The 17,639-nt window shown below is 50.0% G+C and overlaps 1 protein-coding gene across 4 annotated transcripts in view; it reads right to left on the reverse strand.

The window, feature by feature from the left end:
* The window catches only part of FLNC (filamin C), a 127,411-nt gene that overhangs the window by 6,915 nt on the left and 102,857 nt on the right, over window positions 1–17,639 (reverse strand). For all 4 annotated transcript variants that reach the window (XM_083460824.1, XM_083460823.1, XM_083460822.1 and 1 more), the window contains 10 exons: window positions 17,181–17,342; window positions 16,009–16,212; window positions 13,692–13,844; window positions 12,693–12,815; window positions 9,101–9,346; window positions 5,780–6,049; window positions 4,879–5,016; window positions 4,206–4,321; window positions 2,183–2,315; window positions 117–293 (listed from right to left, as the gene is read on the reverse strand). In XM_083460824.1, coding sequence (XP_083316950.1) covers window positions 117–293; window positions 2,183–2,315; window positions 4,206–4,321; window positions 4,879–5,016; window positions 5,780–6,049; window positions 9,101–9,346; window positions 12,693–12,815; window positions 13,692–13,844; window positions 16,009–16,212; window positions 17,181–17,342 — 1,722 coding nt within the window. The remainder of the gene's footprint in view (window positions 1–116; window positions 294–2,182; window positions 2,316–4,205; window positions 4,322–4,878; window positions 5,017–5,779; window positions 6,050–9,100; window positions 9,347–12,692; window positions 12,816–13,691; window positions 13,845–16,008; window positions 16,213–17,180; window positions 17,343–17,639) is intronic.

The raw sequence follows: 17,639 nt of genomic DNA on the forward strand, positions 1-17,639 counted from the left end.
GCTCCTTCAGGTATACTGGGCCGTTTCGGGCTTTCAAGGTCAGCACCAACACTTTGAATTGTGCTCGGAAACCTACTGGGACTCGATGGCACCTGATGGGAGGACGAGGTGCTTACCTGTGGTTCCGCCCTCCAGGCCTGGCCCATAGGCTGTGACGAGTCCTGGGTCCCCGGCCTGACTCTGTTCCCCAACGCGGATCTTGAAGGGGCTGCCAGGGATGTGTCTCCCGTTGAACCGGACGTCGATGGAGTGGACGCCGTTCTCGTGGGGGATGAAGCGAATGGCGTACTTGTCTGTGGAGGGACGAATTAAGTACTTAACCCAAGGTACCACTGTATTCATTGAAACAACCTTGAAGTATCAATGACTTCCCTTCTTCTCCTTCTACGGTTCATTTTGCATAACATAGTAAAGGTATGGGGTAAAGGGTAAAGGGACCCCTGACCATTAGGTCCAGTCGTGACCAACTCTGGGGTTGCGGCGCTCATCTCGCTCTATAGGCCAAGGGAGCCGGCCTTTGTCCACAGACAGTTTTTCCGGGTCATGTGGCCAGCATGACTAAGCTGCTTCTGGCGAACCAGAGCAGCGTACGGAAACGCCGTTTACCTTCCCGCTGGAGCGGTACCTATTTATCTACTTGCACTTTGATGTGCTTTCGAACTGCTAGGTGGGCAGGAGCAGGGACTGAGCAACGGGAGCTCACCCTGTCGCGGGGTTTCGAACCGCCGACCTTCTGATCGGCAAGTCCTAGGCTCTGTGGTTTAACCCACAGGTGTTTAAATAGAGGTTGCATGGCCGTCTCCCAGGGATTATCTGTGGTTTAACTCATAGCGCCACCTGCATCCCTCCTTCAAGGAATAACTTGCTGTAAATGTCAGATCGCTCTTCCAAACATCTAGACCTGCCTTTCAAACCACCGTTCCGGGCAATGCATGACGGGATTTGTAGTCCCGTGCAGGTGTGGGGCGCCAGGGCTAATGAAAGCAGACCTAGGATCTATTTAAAAAACCCTCTGGGATTCTCAGGGGCTTGAACTGAGCCCCAGAATCTGTTGCCAGTGCTAAAGGGACGCATGCCTGAAATTGCACTTCCACTACAGTCTCCTGGTCCTACGTGGGACCTTTTTTTGATATTTTGTACCCCTAGATCTTCAAATATCTGAGTAGCTGTCCCGTGGAAGATGGAGCAATGTTGGTTTTTTGCTGCTCTGGAGGGGAGGACTCGAACCCAAGTCTTCAAATGACAAGGAAGGAGTCCCAACTAAATGTCAGGAATATTTCCCTGATGCTTGGACTGTGGAAGATGGTGGGCTCTCCCTCCTTAAAGGTAAAGGTAAAGGGACCCCTGACCATTAGGTCCAGTCACGGATGACTCTGGGGTTGTGGCGCTCATCTCACTTTATTGGCTGAGGGAGCCGGCGTACAGTTTCCGGGTCATCTGGCCAGCATGACTAAGCCGCTTCTGGCGAACCAGAGCAGTGCACGGAAACGCCGTTTACCTTCCCGACGGAGCGGTACCTCTTTATCTACTTGCACTTTGAGGTGCTTTCGAACTGCTAGATTGGCAGGAGCAGGGACCGAGCAACGGGAGCTCACCCCGTCGCGGGGATTCGAACCACCAACCTTCTGATCGGCAGGTCCTAGGCTCTGTGGTTTAACCCACAGGTGTTTAAATAGAGGTTGCATGGCCATCTCCCAGGGATTATTTAGCTGTGATTCCTGCACTGCATGGGGGGTTGAACTAAAAGACCTTTGGGGGCCCCCTTGTACAACTGTGTGATTCTATTCTTCCCAGAGATGCGGCAATATAGAGGAGAAATTCACGCCTGCTTTTCAAACCTCATTGACAGCGGTTGCCTAACGCAGTGGCTTGGAAGGGGCATTGCGAACCCAGCTGCCTCGAGTTCGAATCTCACTTCAGGCGCACACTTTGAGGGAAGGCTGTGCCGGCTGGGACTGCCCGAAACTTCTGGGAAGCACCAAGCTGGCTAGCAAAGGCTGAGTTACCCCGGCTCTGGTATGCAAGTCCCATCTGGTGTCGGGGCTCATTAGCGGGGGTTGGTCTAGATGGCCTCTGGGGGTCCCTTCCGACTTTACAACCCTATGAAACTCGAAGACGCAAGCACTGGGCATGGGGAAGCAGGACTGGTTCCTCCTCCTCCACCACCGCCTGGCGAACTCACCGCTGTCCAGTTCTGAGACGTAGCACTCCTCGACCACACCGGCGGGCGTGTGGACTTTGGCATCGATCACGCCACGAGCCCCGTTCAGTTGCACCGCGAAGGAAGCCGGCTGGTTCACCTTTAAGCCCGTCTCCTGCGGGGACACGGAAAGGAGGGCTGGGTGAGACCCACATGCAGGAGATTGGGGGGTGGGGCTGCCCAAGAGATCAGAAGGCATCAGGCGACCCTGGAATTCCGATGAAATCTGTGGAATCTGGAACATTACTGGCACTGACTGTGGAAATAGAGCTATTATGGCTGGTAATAATAATAAATTATTATTATTATTATTATTATTATTATTATTATTATTATTATTATTATTATTATTTATACCCCACCCACCTGGCTGGGTTTCCACGGCCACTCTGGGCGGCTTCCAGCAAAATATTAAAATACAATAATTTGTCCAATATTAAAAGCTTCCCTAAACAGGGCTGCCTTCAGATGTCTTCTGAAAGTCAGATAGTTCTTTATCTCGTTGACATCTGGTGGGAGGGCATTCGACAGGGTGGGTGCCACCACCGAGAAGGCCCTCTGCCTGGTTCATTGTAACTTCGCTTCTCACAGGGAGGGTACCGCCAGAAGGTTTGGTTTTGGAACGGACTTCTGGAACAGATTAAGTTTGAGAACCAAGGTACCACTGTATTCCCCGGAACGATTCTCCCCGGAGGGTAGCACTTGAACCCGTGGCTTCAAGTTACAAGAAAGGGGATTCTGACTCAACATCAGGAAGAATTTTCTGACAGCAAGAGCTGTTTGACAGTGGACCGGTCTCCCTCAAGAGGTTGTGGCCTCTCCTTCCTCGAAGGTTTTTAAGCAGAGTTTGGATGGCCATCTGTCAAGGATGCTTTAGCTGAGATTCCTGCATTGCAGGGGGTTGGACTAGATGACCCCTGGGGTCCCTTCTAACTCTACGATTCTACGACTGACAATCTCCTTTTAAAGCTATCCAGGTTGGTGTCATCGCTACTTCTTGGGGGAGAAAGTTCCGTAGGTCAACTACTGTATTTTTTGCTCCATAAGACGCACCTGACCATAAGACGCACCTAGTTTTTAGAGGAGGAAAACAAGAAAAAAAATATTCTGAACAAAACAGTGAATGTATGATTTTTGTGGTTCATGCTGTGGCCACAGAAATGTGATCTGATGGTGAATTTGGGGTGACCCAGTGCAAAAATTCTGAGGATCCATGTGGATCCGTGCTTTGGAACGTTTTGCACCATTGCGGCCCCACGAAACAGTGGATGCATGTGTTTTTTGGTGTAGGCTGTAGCCATAGACATGCTATGTGATCTGATGGTGAATTTGGGGTGACCCAATGTAAAAATCCTGAGGATCCATGAGCTTTAACCTCCCCCCTCCCAGGCAGCCTCCTTTATTGCGTCCCTAATCTCCCTCCCAATCACTTGCCGATCAGCTGCTTCCTTTCAACAAACACCCCCTTCCCTCTTGTTTGCCTTAGCATCTTTTCCTTAGCTGGAACAGTTTTTTGCTCCTCCTTTTCTTCTAATTTCTCTCCTTATTGCTTTAGTCTTCCTGTCTCCTCTCCTTGCAAATTTGCTGTCTTTACCTCCGCACTCCCAGGCAGCCTCCTTTATCTCTAGCGTCCCTTATCTCTCTCCCGATCGGCAAACGATCAGCGGATTTGTTTCAACACCCCCTTCCCTCTTTCAAAAAAAAAGAGCATGATCTGCTTTTCGCCCCTGGGCAATTGGCTCCAGGGACCACACATTCACTCCATAAGGCGCACAGACATTTCCCCTTACTTTTTAGGAAGAAAAAAGTGTGTCTTATGGAGCGAAAAATACGGTACGTGCTGCTTAAAGAAGCGCTTCCTTTTATGTGCCCTGAATCTGTCCCTCCCTGCCCCGTCCTTTTCGTTCCCCAAATCTATCAGAAGCTCTCCAGGACTCCCCTTGGGGGGGTACACACTCCCTCCTACAGGGGGCACCAGGCTGGGCAAGGCTGGGCAGGCCGGTACCTGGAGGCTGGTGACCGTCAAGCGGTGTGCGTCGTCTGAGAGCGAGGCCACGGGAACCACGAAGGGGCTGTCGGGGATGTGCTCGTCATTGAATTTGATGGACACCTCGTAGTCACCTGACGGAGAGAGGAGGGGTTAAGACCGGAGGTGGAGCAATTCCCCTTTGCAGTGGTCGGGGTTTTTTTATCGTTTAGGGAAAAGGCGAGTAAATGGGGGACATTTCACTTCATTAAACGTACGCACCGCTTGGCTGCAAAAGAAAAAAAAACCAATTCATTTGCAAACGGAACGAAACAGCAGAATTGTCGGTCAAAAGGACAGCTTAATAAAGATGAAACTGGCAATATGCTAAAACCAGATGTACAGAAACATTCTCCGTGGGCTTGCCTAAATGCTTTCTGTGGGTGCTGAAAAGAATGCCTGCCTGACATCTATAGGCAGGGAGTTCCAACGGACCACACGAATGATAGAAGTATACAGAATCACACAGGACGTGGAGAGACGCAAGCTCCCCTCCCTTTCTCGTCTAGAACCCGTGGACATCCAAGCCAACTTGTGGGTTCTGTGAAAGGAAAGGGGGCACAGAATCCTTTGGAAGAAATAAAACTATGCTGGGGCTTCGGTGTCTGTTTGTGGGCCTTCCAGACCAGAGGCATCAACCCAAACACAATACCTGGTTCCTGGACGATGTAGGAAACTCCGCAAGAGCCGTCTTTGCGGTCCTCAAAGGCAATCTCCGCCTTGCTGGGACCTTCCACGGCGATGGAGAGACCCCCGGCCCCTGCCTCCCGTGTCCAGATGCTGAACTCGGCTGGGGAGAAAAAGAGGAGGGAGCTTTTAGGCCACCTGTCAGGGATGTTTCCGTTGGGATTGCTGAATTGCAGCGGGTTGGACTGGATGACCCCTAGGAACACCTCCCAAATCTTCAATTCTATCTTTCTTCCGCTGCGATTCCTGTTTTCCCCGCCCTATAAGGTTTTCCTTCCTTGACCTTGCTATGGACCTTGGTTGGTCGCCGTTGAGGGGCCTGGTAGGAATTTTTCCACGTCGCAAATTGGCATCAGCCACTTGGTTTTCGCCTACCTCGTAGCAAACTGTCACAACTTTCTGGGTATTGGCGGTTAGGCATTGGTATTGCTCTGTAGATGGAAGAGGGGAGGTAGCGCCATCACCTGCCCCACATATTGAAGGGTAGTCCAGTAAAGGATTCCGGGGGGCGTGGCCCTGTCCGAAGCCTGGGGAGGTGAGGGCCTAAGGCACGCCCCCTATTGGTGACCCCGGGGGAGTTCCTAGTTGATGTGCATCAGCAGGACTCCCCCTACTGGTGGTTAACCCTTCCTGGACTTCAAGCGGATGGGCTGAAGTCGGATATAGTGGGTTAGGACCAATGCCTAAGCCAATACCGTTCATCACCTGTAACCAATAAAGCTGTGGCCTTATTTAGCCCATTAACCTTAATAATTGTATCATGTGTCTTTATTTCCACTGGGGGGGGGGGGACTCGCCACGCAACTATGGCGGATGGCTAAAGCAAATAATGATTCATTCATGGAGACTATCATGTGCTCTCTTACCTGGGACTCCGGCCACGCCTCTCTCCAGGCCGGTGCCTCCCGCTCGCACCTTGTGGGAGCCTCCTTCCCCCAGAGGCCCCACGGTGAACTGGAAGGGGCTTCCCGGGACGTGCTGCCCTCGGTACTTGACGTTGACGGTGTGGGGGCCCATCTCCTGCGGCACAAAGCGCACCGAGTAGGCGCTGTCGTCCCCCTCGATGATCTCCGCCTCCGCCATCTTCCCTGACGGGCTGGTCACCTGAGCAGTCATGGCCTGCAAGCCCGCCTCACCTGGACCGCGAGGAGGAAGACGGGGGAGAGTCCGTCAGAAGGCCACCAGCCAATCGAGAGCCTGCAAAAAGGCCCGGCCAATCCCGAGCAGCCTCACGCGCATGCAGCCTCGCCAATCAGAGCAGCCCGAGGCTTCCCCCCCTGAATGCTCATGTTCCCAATTGCTCATAACAGAAGGAACGTGTTTTTAGTCCTCATGACTGTAGTTTGGAGATGCAATAGGGAAATTGCTTCCTTAAAACAGGTGTTTTGGGGGAAGTATTAAAGGTAAAGGTACCCCTGACCGTTAGGTCCAGTCGCGGACGACTCTGGGGTTGCGGCGCTCATCTCGCTCTATAAGCCGAGGGAGCCGGCGTTTGTCCGCAGTTTTTCCGGGTCATGTGGCCAGCATGACTAAGCCACTTCTGGCGAACCAGAGCAGTGCACGGAAACGCCGTTTACCTTCCCGCCGGAGTGGTACCTATTTATCTACTTGCACTTTGACGTGCTTTCGAACTGCTAGGTTGGCAGAAGAAGGGACTGAGCAACAGGAGCTCACCCTGTTGCGGGGATTCGAACCACCGACCTTCCAATCGGCAAGCCCTAGGCTCTGTGGTTTAGACAACAGTGCCATCTGTGTCCCTGGGGGAAGTATTAGGGTATATAAATATCATGGTGGGGAAAGCGCTAATAATTTTTAGAAGATAACATCCTCTTAACTATATACCGAATATATGGGGCCTGGCAATCGGTCAATGTAAATGCATTTTCCATGTCCTCACATCTGCAAAAAGACTGAGACTGAAACACTGGAAGGAGAAATACGGTTTCCCTTCAATAAATTGACAAATGACACAACAACTCTGGCAACCGATCAACGGTTCACTTTCAGGTGCAGACTATGCATGGACAAATTTAATATTTAGAATGCGTTTTTCGAAACCATAGTGACACATGGATTAACACATCCTTGAGGGAAACAACAAGTTTATCCATCTAAACAATATGTTTATCCATCTAAAAGGCTAAAGCTTTGTAGCCTTATATGGTCGTTTTATTGTTGCTGATTTCCTCTGCTTTTAAAAACGTCTTTTATGTATTCTCTTCCTCCTTTTTTCTTTTCTTTCTTTTCCTTTCTGATTTAATGTAAAGGTAAAAGGACCCCTGACCATTAGGTCCAGTCGTGGCCGACTCTGGGGTTGCGGCGCTCATCTCGCTTTACTGGCCGAGGGAGCCGGCACACAGTTTCTGGGTCATGTGGCCAGCATGACGAAGCCGCTTCTGGCGAACCAGTGCAGCGCACGGAAATGCCATTTACCTTCCCACCAGAGCGGTACCTATTTATCTGCTTGCACTTTGACATGCTTTTGAACAGCTAGGTTGGCAGGTGCATGGACCGAGCAACGGGAGCTCACCCCGTCGAGGGGATTCGAACCGGCAACCTTCTGATCGGCAAGTCCTAGGCTCTGTGGTTTAACCCACAGCGCCACCCGTGTCCCTTCTTTCTGATTTACTTTGCTATGATAATCTCAATAAAATAATCAATATGGGGGGGTTGATTGCAGTTTGGAAATGAATACGCTGCATCCACTGAAAGCTTTAGAATTAGAGGAGCCTCGGCAAAATTCTGGTCCTGGACGCCCCTTCCCTTGACCCCTTGTGCGAATATTCAGAGTCATGCAAGAGACCAGGTGTTGGAGCTGGGACAAAACGCGCAAATATACTGTGACCATGCATGAACGATCTTAATGCAGTTCTAAACTCCGTTTGGAGCACTGAATCGACACAGGCAAAAACACACAGGGAGAGGATATCAAGAGCTTCAGAGCAGTGAATAGCAAATAAGCAAAATTCTCGTGCAACGTTAAGAAAGGACTGCCTCTCCAAGCCGCCAAGGCTTCAAGACGCCTGGTTCAAATCCTCAGTTTTGCCTTCATGGCATAGGAGCCAACTCCTAGGGGCAAAGTCCTTTTACCCCACGGGCACAGGAGGACAGCTCCTCAAAAATTATTGAAAAGCATTAAAAAATACTCAATTTCAGAAGCCTGCCCCCTGTAATGTCCACTTTTGGGGGGCATTTTTACCCATGATCTCCCCCCAAAGCTGAAAAACTTTCTGGACCCCCCCTAACAAAAACCCTGGCTACACCCATGCTTTGCCCCCCCCATAAAATATCTAATGGAGCCCCCCCCAAAAAAAGTTGATGGGCATTGCCATTCAAATGGTGCTTGTGACTGAGAGGGAGAAAAAAAACCAATTTAAAATGCAAAAAAGAGAGGGAGAAAAAAAACCAATTTAAAATACTGTGGTTCCTCGGGTTAAGTACTTAATTTGTTCTGGAGGTCCGTTCTTAACCTGAAACTGTTCTTAACCTGAAACACCACTTTAGCTAATGGGGCCTCCTGCTGCCGCCACGCTGCCGGAGCACGATTTCTGTTCTCATCCTGAAGCAAAGTTCTTAAGCCGAGGTACTATTTCTGGGTCTGTAACCTGAAGCATATATAACCTGAAGCGTATGTAACCCAAGGTACAAGTTAAAATGCAATTTAAAATGCAGCCTCATTTTAAAGTAGCCGATAAATCAAAACCATAAGGGGAGAGAAACATAAGGGTCAGACCGAGTCCAAACCAAAGGCCAGGTGGAACAGCTCTGGCTTGCAGGCCCTGCGGAAAGATGTCAAGTCCCTCAGGGCCCTGGTCTCTTGGGACAGAGTGTTCCACCATGTCGGGGCCAGTACTGAAAAGGCCCTGGCCCTAGCTGAGACCAATCTAACCACCTTGTGACCTGGGACCTCCAAAGTGTTAAGGTCCTCCACGGGGCATACCAGGAGAGGCGGTCCCGTAGGTACGTGGGTCCTAGGCCTAGTGATGGGGGGAACCATGCATAGCCCCCCCTTGAGCTCCTCCGTCCCAAAAGTGGGGTGCACATGCAATTAAGTGTAGAGCGAACCTCCTAAACGTCTGCCCGCTCGCAGGCACACCTCTGCCCGACTCCGTGCAAAAAACCCCCGCACACAGGCGCACACGAGAGGCCCATGCAACCCCACAACACGGCACACTGCGCCCACGCACCCTCCTGGGTCGTCCGGGCGATGCTCCCGAAAGAGCCGAGGCTCTCGCGCCCCAGGAAGTCTCCGAAGACGTTGTGGAAGGGGTCCCCGCCCACTTGGGTGGACTCCTCCACCCGCACCTCTCGCTTGGTCTCGCCGCCGCGCGTCTTGCTGATCTCCGTCCGCTCGGTGCGCGTGTAAGTGTGGCTGCTGCGCGTGAAGGTGCGCGTCAGCCGCTCCTGGGCCGAGACCATCTGGAACCAGTTCCCTGCGCGGGAGGCGGAGGCGGAGGAAGGAGAAGCGGGGGCAAGACAGAGGGGAGACAGGAGGGTTAGAAAGAAGGTCCCACGAAGAAATTTTAAAGATTATCTAGCTAAATATTGTAATATAAGATAATTAGAAAGTACTTGGAAGTATCAAACAGGCCTGGGGTTAGAATAAGAATGTTGCACAGTAATATGGATTTAAGCCAATAAGAAAAGAGATGAAGATAGTAAATTGAAGGAGTTAATTTTGTTAGGAAGATGATCGTGTCACAAAGAAAACTTGGTGTCACAATGAAATTCAGTTGGGGGGGATTTGAGGAAGTCAGACAACAATGAAAGTTAATTTGGATTTTAGAAGTAAAAAGTGTTTTTCTTTTTCTTTTAGTATCGTAATGTTTCGCTTTGTGTCTTTTATATGTTATATTTTTGTTATAAATGTGGAAAATCAATTTAAAAAATTGATAAAAAAGAAAGGGGATCCTTGCACCATAGCTGTCAACGTTTCCCTTTTTTAAAGGGAAATCCCCTTATTCCGAATAGGATTCCTCGCAAGAAAAGGGAAAAGTTGACAGCTATGCCTTGCACCAGAAATGTGGGATGTGATCCGTGAGAGGCAGTCAAGTACAACATTCCTTGAAATGCTAGAGAAGACATGCGAGGGAATGTTTGGTCCAGCCGGTCGAAACTTCCTGTTCCTCCTGGCTGCAGCATCCTTCCTTTTGCATGTGACTAAAGGTGGGTGTGACCTCACCTGTGCAGGTAACAAAAGGACGAGTCACGCAGCACACCTCTCTCTTTGACTTCCTTCTTCATTTGAGCAGCTTTTAGCTAGGACTGCTCTACTGGCTGTCAGCTAGCAGAAGCACTGGGATTATCCCCTCATATGGTGTAGATCCATATGTACATATCTGTAACTAAGTCTGCCTTCAGGGATCCAACTGTGAACTGATGTGAGTAAACTTCTTTTATCATCTTTGAATAATATTGTGGTGTCTTTATTTTATTAAGAGGGATTCAAGGGAATTTACCAGTAATATACAATTCAATACTGCATTGTATAATAGTGAGAGGCTTACACAAGCCTGCAACCAGCTATCTGCTGTGCATGTAAAAAGGGAGATGTAACTCTGCTACATAAAGAAACTTGCCAGCACAAGTTAGGAAGGATATGAATAAACAATATATCCTCTCCTGCCACCCAGAACATTCCCACAAGAAGAAGCCCCCTCTGCGTCTAAGTGTGAAAGCCTTTTCACATTGGTTCTGAAAAGGCAAACGGCTAGTCCTCATCGCCACAGGTGCTGCTACCGACTTAGATCTGGGGGGCTTTTTTTCTGTCACCAGGGGCTAAGCCAGTGGTGTCCAAACTTTTTTCAAAGAGGGCCGGATTTGATGAAGTGAAGGGCTGTGAGGGCCGACCAGAGGGCCAACCAAAGCTGTTTAGCTTTTATTAGGATTGAAGTTGTTGAGTTTTTTTAGGATTTTACCCCAAAGTTGTTTAGCTTTCATTAGGATTGAAGTTGTTGAGGTTTTCACCCCAGGAAATAAACTGCTGGATTAAGCAGAGGCTGGATTAAGACGACTGGCGGGCCAGATTAGGCCCCCAAAACAGACTTTGGACATGCCTGGGCCTAAGCAAATGCAAATTTTTGAAAAGGCAAGTGAGGCAGTGAATCATTTCTGACTCCAACAAGTCCCCTTCTCGCTCTCCCTGCCTCTTGGGAAACCCCAGGAACTCAGATCTATCCTGCAGCGATAGCAATACCTAGAACGTAAGACGGAGAACCAAGGTTGGACTAGATGGCTCTGGGTGCCCCGTGGCAGGAACAGGCGACCCGCCTGCCAAAACCAGAACACAAAGACACAAAGCCATCCAAGTTGGCAGTCGCTGCCTCCCGCGGCAGGTTAACTATGAATAGTTGTTGCTTTTCCGTAAATTTATTTACAGTGGTGCCTCGCAAGACGAAAAGAATCCGTTCTGTGATTCTCTTCGTCTAGCGGTTTTTTCGTCTTGCGAAGCAAGTCCATTGAAGGATTAGCGGATTAGCACTATTAGCGGCTTTTAGAGGCTTTTAGAGGCTTATCTGCTGATAGGATCAGCTGATAAGCGGCTTAGCGCTATTAGCGCTATTAGCGGCTTTTAGCGGCTTTTAGCTGCTTTTAGCGGCCTATCTGCTGATCGGATCAGCTGATAAGCGGCTTAGCGGCTTAGAAAAAGGGGGGGGGAAGGGAAAAAAACCCCGTAGGAACTCGCAAGACATTGTCGTCTTGCGAAGCAAGCCCATACGAGATTCGTTTTGCGAAGCACCTCCAAAACGGAAAACTCTTTCGTCTAGCGAGTTTTCCGTCTTGCGAGGCATTCGTCTTGCGGGGCACCACTGTATTTGGGTTTTTCAAATTAAAATTTCACAATGACGTATCAACATACAATATCGAAACAAGGTTCCACAGAATCTCCTGGACTTTCATCCTCCCCTTGGTGGGTCCTATTGCTATTCCTTTCCTCCTGCATCTCTTATAATAACCCAAATCTTTTGCATCTCCTTTGTGTCCCAAAATCCACCATTAAACTACAAGTGATATTCCGACCACACTAACGACTTTAGCTGTCTACAGTGGTTTTTAAGATAAGATTAAAGATCCCCCCCATTCCTTATTAACATTTTGATCTTCCCAGTTTCTGATTCTTCCGGTCATTTTTGCCATTTCGACAAAATGCCGAAACTACGCATAATTTTAACTAGGGTTACAAAAGAGGGAGAAAAGGGTTTTCTTCTGAACTATGCAGAATTACATAAATTAACAGGAAGGATTTGAAACCTGCGGGATCAGAGATTCTTAGAAGACTGGAGCGAATATATGAACTATTTGAAAAGTAATTGTGATGAACAGATTACGCTAGCAGGACTGCAAGAAGTTTCGTAAGGTGGATTATTTGAAATATTGCAAGAAAGACTGCGATGAGAATTGTTAGTTAAGGATAATTAAATGTAATAGGAAATTAAGAAATGTAGAATAAGTGATAAAGAACAGAAAATCATCAGAGGTGTAGACGGAAGTAAAAATATTATGTAAGATGTGAAGATATGTGTATGATTGCTGGAATTGATATGTTAAAAAATTAATAAAAATGTAAAAAGAAAAGAAAAGGGTTTTCTTCAAAATTCTGGAATCCCAGATTTGTGCAACAGGTGCTGTTTCAGCTCCAGTCTGGACCACACCGGAGACAGAGAAGAAAGAAGGAAGGGGGTGGGATGGGGGTGGAAACAAAATCCCCTGGTGGTCCTGTTCAGGTCCTGGGCCCTCGGCTACCCCCTACCCCCCACTCCCCAAGATGTGCCCCCTTACCTGGGATTTTGAGGTTCAGGTCGCACGTGCTGCCAATGGTGGCGATGGATGGGGCCTGGCGCCGGCGGGTGATGCTCTCTTTCATGCGCCCCTCGCCCGACATCTTCACGGTGAAAGGGCTTCCTGGAAAGGCAGCGACAGCATAGCTGTTACCCTGAGATCCCGGTGGTATCCCAATTACGCCCAAAAGGCGGCTGGGTTTTGACTCTGGGGTGAAATTTCACAAAAATTCTATACCACTTGTTTATTTGTTTTTCTGGGGACGGGGGGAACCTCCAAGCGGTTTACAAAAAATGTAAGGCAAGAAAATCTTACAACAACACTTTAAAACAGGGGTCAGAAAACTTTTTCAGCAAGGGGCCGGTCCACTGTCCCTCAGACCTTGTGGGGGGCCGGACTATATTTTGGGGGGAGAAATGAACGAATTCCTATGCCCCACAAATAACCCAGAGATGCATTTTAAATAAAAGGACACATTCTACTCATGAAAAAACACACTGATTCCCGGACCATCCGCGGGCCAGATTTAGAAGGCGATTGGGCCAGATCCGGCCCCCGGGCCTCAGGTTGCCCACCCATGGTTTAAAGCATACGAAAAGGAGAAATCCTGCAAAAGAGGTTAAAATCCTCGCCAACTTTCTCTAAGCGTCTCAACTAGAATGTTTCCCGCAGGCGCCGAAAGGAAAATCAATTGTCAGGGAGTTCCAAAGGGCCAGCGCTGCCATGCTGGACAATCGAGTTCTTACAAGCGCGGAACAGGTATGAGGTGGCTAGGAGCCATTGACAGCAATCTCCTCCTCCGTGAATTTGCCTAACCCTCTTTCCAAGTGACCCGCGGCCGCCTCCCCTCCATTGCGAGAGGCTGGGGGGGGGGGCAGGTCACGTTTTGCAAGTGTCGCTGGTGGGGCGGAGAAGCAGAGAAGGCCGGGAAGCTGAGGACTAGAACCCTGAAGTCTGCAACGCACAGAGGACACGCCAGTGAGAGAGAGAGGCACAGACCTGGCACGTGCTTGTCGGCAAACTTGATGTTGATGATGTAGTTCCCGGGCTCCGTGGGGCAGTAGGTGACTTTGCAGGTGCCGTCCTCCATGTCCTCACAGTTGATGTCGACTTTGCTGGGGCCCTCGATGGACAGGCCGAGGCCGCCATAACCTGGAGGGGAAGGAAGCAGACAGCGTTAGGCCCCTCTTTCGCTCTCGATTTAAGAAAATGGGGGGAGATGGCCCCCTTGTATAAGACACCCCCAAATTTTGGACATTATTTTCTGGGGGGGGGTGGGACCTAGTCTTATACATGGAAATATACGGTATGTCCCAGCCAGGAGGAAACAGGAAGCTTTCGACTGGCTGGACCAAACATTCCCCCGCATGTCCACTCTAGGAAAACAAGGAATGTTGTACTTGACTGCTACTTATGTATCACATCCCACATAAAACAGTGATTCTTTTTTTAAAAAACTGAGCTCTATGCTGAGCCTGCCTACAGTCCTGCATTTCCTCCCAATCTTCCTGCCTTCAGTATTGAAGCAATTTCATCTGAGGAGTGACCTCCCTCCCGGAGGCTTCTGCACCCGACCTTTCCCCAGGCCACGCCCCCTCCCCACAGGCCACACCCCTCTCTCCCGCCCGCCTCGAGTGGCTTTGCCTAGCTGGAAGATGCCCTTCCGATCTGACCATGCTTGCCTGGATGGTGGACATAGGTCAGGGTCAGGGGTAGGAACCAGCCTCCTCTATGAAAGTCACATTTGTTGCTCAGCCCACTTTTACTTTTGGCCCCCGACAGCTTGACACGGCCCTCGGGTGGGAAGAAAGGTTCCCTAATGAGGATGGGCTCCCGGGGTCATTCTGAAGAAGGTGCGCCGAGGGAAGAACACGGAGGATGAACTACGAAAAGCTAAAATCCTCCTTTGGGGAAGGTTCTCAGGCAAGGTGGAAGGAGAAAGAACTTGCCCATGTGAAGACCACCTGGTGGAAACCCTTACACATTTGGTTCTCAATTGTAAACATAGCTGTCAACTTACAGATTTGAAAATAAGGGACCAGCAGCCTCGAAAATAAGGGACCAGCAGCCAAAATAAGGGATTTCCAGAGCACATGTATGTTCAACTTCTGAGCCCCTCTGAGCCAAAGGCAGAAAGCCCAGGCGGTGGTTCCCACAGCGCAGCAACCCAGCAAAGTGGATGCAGCAAGGAAAACCTCTCCGCTGGGAAGCGCTGAGCAAAGGCGAGTCCTCAGGCAACACGGCCGATTTGATCGGCACAAGGCATGCAAGCTCCACCCCCCAGTCATTCTTAGACTCCTTATTGGGTGAGCAACGCAGCCAAGCAACACAGTTGGAGCCTCCCTGGCTGGCAGGGAGAGGAGCTGCTTCCTTTGAAACCCGGGAAATTTACGGGACATCATCAATAAGGGACAGCAGCAGGACACAGCGCTTGGATAAGGGAGTTTCCTGCCAAATAAGGGACGGTTGACAGCTATGACTGTAAACTATATGCTGATCTCTGCCAGCAATTTCTAGATCAACTCTGTATCCCCAAACGGAAACCAGAGTCAGAGGTCATACATTTTCTATTACTGGGGGTGATCAGGAGCTCACCTAGTTAGTGGCTAAATAGCTCTATTTGGTTTTTTGTTGTCAAAATACACTGCAGACATCTGATCTGCCTGGAGACCTGAAGATGTGACGATAGACTGCTCTGCCCCCTTTCTTTTGGCAAATGTTTTGTGTCACTGGGGAAGTGGTAATTCTGTATTGATTTGTTTTGGATATTGTAAGGTAAAGGTAAAGGGACCCCTGACCATTAGGTTCAGTCGTGGCCGACTCTGAGGTTGCGCGCTCATCTCGCTTTACTGGCCGAGGAGCCAGCGTACAGCTTCCTTCCGGGTCCTGTGGCCAGCAGGACAAAGCCGCTTCTGGCGAACCAGAGCAGCGCACGGAAACGCCGTTGACCTTCCCGCCAGAGCGGTACCTATTTATTTACTTGCAGTTTGACGTGTTTTCGAACTGCTAAGTTGGCAAGAGCAGGGACCGAGCAATGGGAGCTCACCCTGTCGCGGGGATTTGAACCGCCGACCTTCTGATCGGCAAGTCCTAAGCTCTGTGGTTTAACCCACAGCGCCACCCGCATCCCTTTTGTATGTTGTATGTGATGCCAATAAAGGTGTTACAAAAGACAGAACAGCAAAAACCGTGTGTGATCAAGTCAAGATTCTGGGAGCTAGACTAGGTGACTTTTGGGGTTCCTTCCAAGTCTACATTATCACGATTCCTATCTCGAGACAAACAGGCGCATCTCTATGCCCCCTTCTCCGCTCACCTGCGGTTCGCGTGTCCACGATGAATTCGGACACCTCGAACGTGCGTCCTTCCACCAGCCCTTTTCCCGAGACTTTAACCTTGCTGGCGTCTCCGATTTCTGACTGCCCCACCATGATCTTGAAGGGGCTGTTGGTGACGTGTTTGCCGCTCTTCTTCACGCTGACCACGTGCTCCCCGACCTCCTTGGGGGTGAAGGAGATGCCTGGGGGGGCGGGAGAGGGAAGAGTCAGTGCCATAGCTGTCAACTTACAGATTTGAAAATAAGGGACTAGCAGTCTCGAAAATAAGGGATCAGCAGCCAAAATAAGGGATTTTCCAAGCACAGGTATGTTTAACTTCTGAGCCCCTCCGAGCCAAAAGCAGAAAGCCCAGCCAGCAGCCAAACAAAGCCTCAAGCGGTGGTTCCCACAGCGCAGCAACCCGGCAAAGGGGATGCAGCAAGGAAAACCACCGTCACCTCTCTGCTGGGAAGCGCTGAGCAAAGGCGAGTCCCCAGGCAACGCGGCCGATTTGATCGGCACAAGGCATGCAAGCTCCACCCCCCAGTCGTTCTCCGACTCCTTATTGGGTGAGCAACGCAGCCGAGCAACACAGTTGGAGCCTCCCTCCTCCCTGGCCGGCAGGGAGGGAGGGAGAGGAGCTGCTTCCTTTGAAACCCGGGAAATTTAAGGGACATCATCAATAAGGGACAGCAGTGAGACACGGCGCTGGAATAAGGAACTGTCCCACCAAATAAGGGATGGTTGACAGCTATGGTCAGTGCAAGGGGAAACTGGAGAAGCAGCAGCAGAGCCCCCCCCCCCCAGACCCTGGGGCTCCCCTATCCAAACAAAATGAGCCCCATAGGAATTGGGTTCAGCAACGGCGGCGCCGACTGACGAGCAAAGGAACTTCTCCCCAATAGATTTTATGAAAGTTTGAAAGAAGATAGAAAGATACAATCCAATAACTTTTTGATATGCATATGGACTTTATGATATGCATTGGTATAATTTGGAATAATTAATGTGTTATGAATGGATTGTTAAATGGAAAACTTAATAAAAATTATTTAAAAAAGAAAAAGGTAAGGCATCAAGAGAGCACACCTTTGCGAGTTCTCACAGGTCTCCTCCGTCTGTCGGTGAGCAAAATTTGCAGAAAAAAGGAGAAAACTGTCAGCAAACTCACCGATGTGCCGGTTCGGGAGGCGCTTGAGCAAGCAGGGTTCTTCGTTGCCGGACGGTGCACGGATACTGGCCGTCAGCAGGCTGAGGTCGCTCTCAGTGATCTTCAGAGAGACGTCGGTGGAGGTTCCCACGTTCAGCTGAGAGGTGCGCATGGAATCATCGCCTGGGAAGGAGAGGTCCATGAGCGAGACCGAGCGCAACGCAGGGACGCCAGAAGAAATACAGCGGTACCTCCGGTCGCGCACAGGATCCGCTCCGGAGCTCCGGTTGGATCCCGAGGAATTCGCAACCGGAGGTGCCCATTCTGTGCAAGCGTGCAGCGCATAGAGCGCTTCTGCACATGCATGCGTGGCGAAACCCGGAAAAATGTGCCACGTGCATAACTCGAAGGATACGCAACCAGAGGTACCACTGTATTCTGATTCTTCTCCCTTGGTATAACAGGGCCCTCATTTTGTGA

Source organism: Podarcis liolepis (assembly GCF_965112155.1).
Source record: "Podarcis liolepis genome assembly, chromosome: 10".
Lineage (NCBI taxonomy): Eukaryota > Metazoa > Chordata > Lepidosauria > Squamata > Lacertidae > Podarcis > Podarcis liolepis.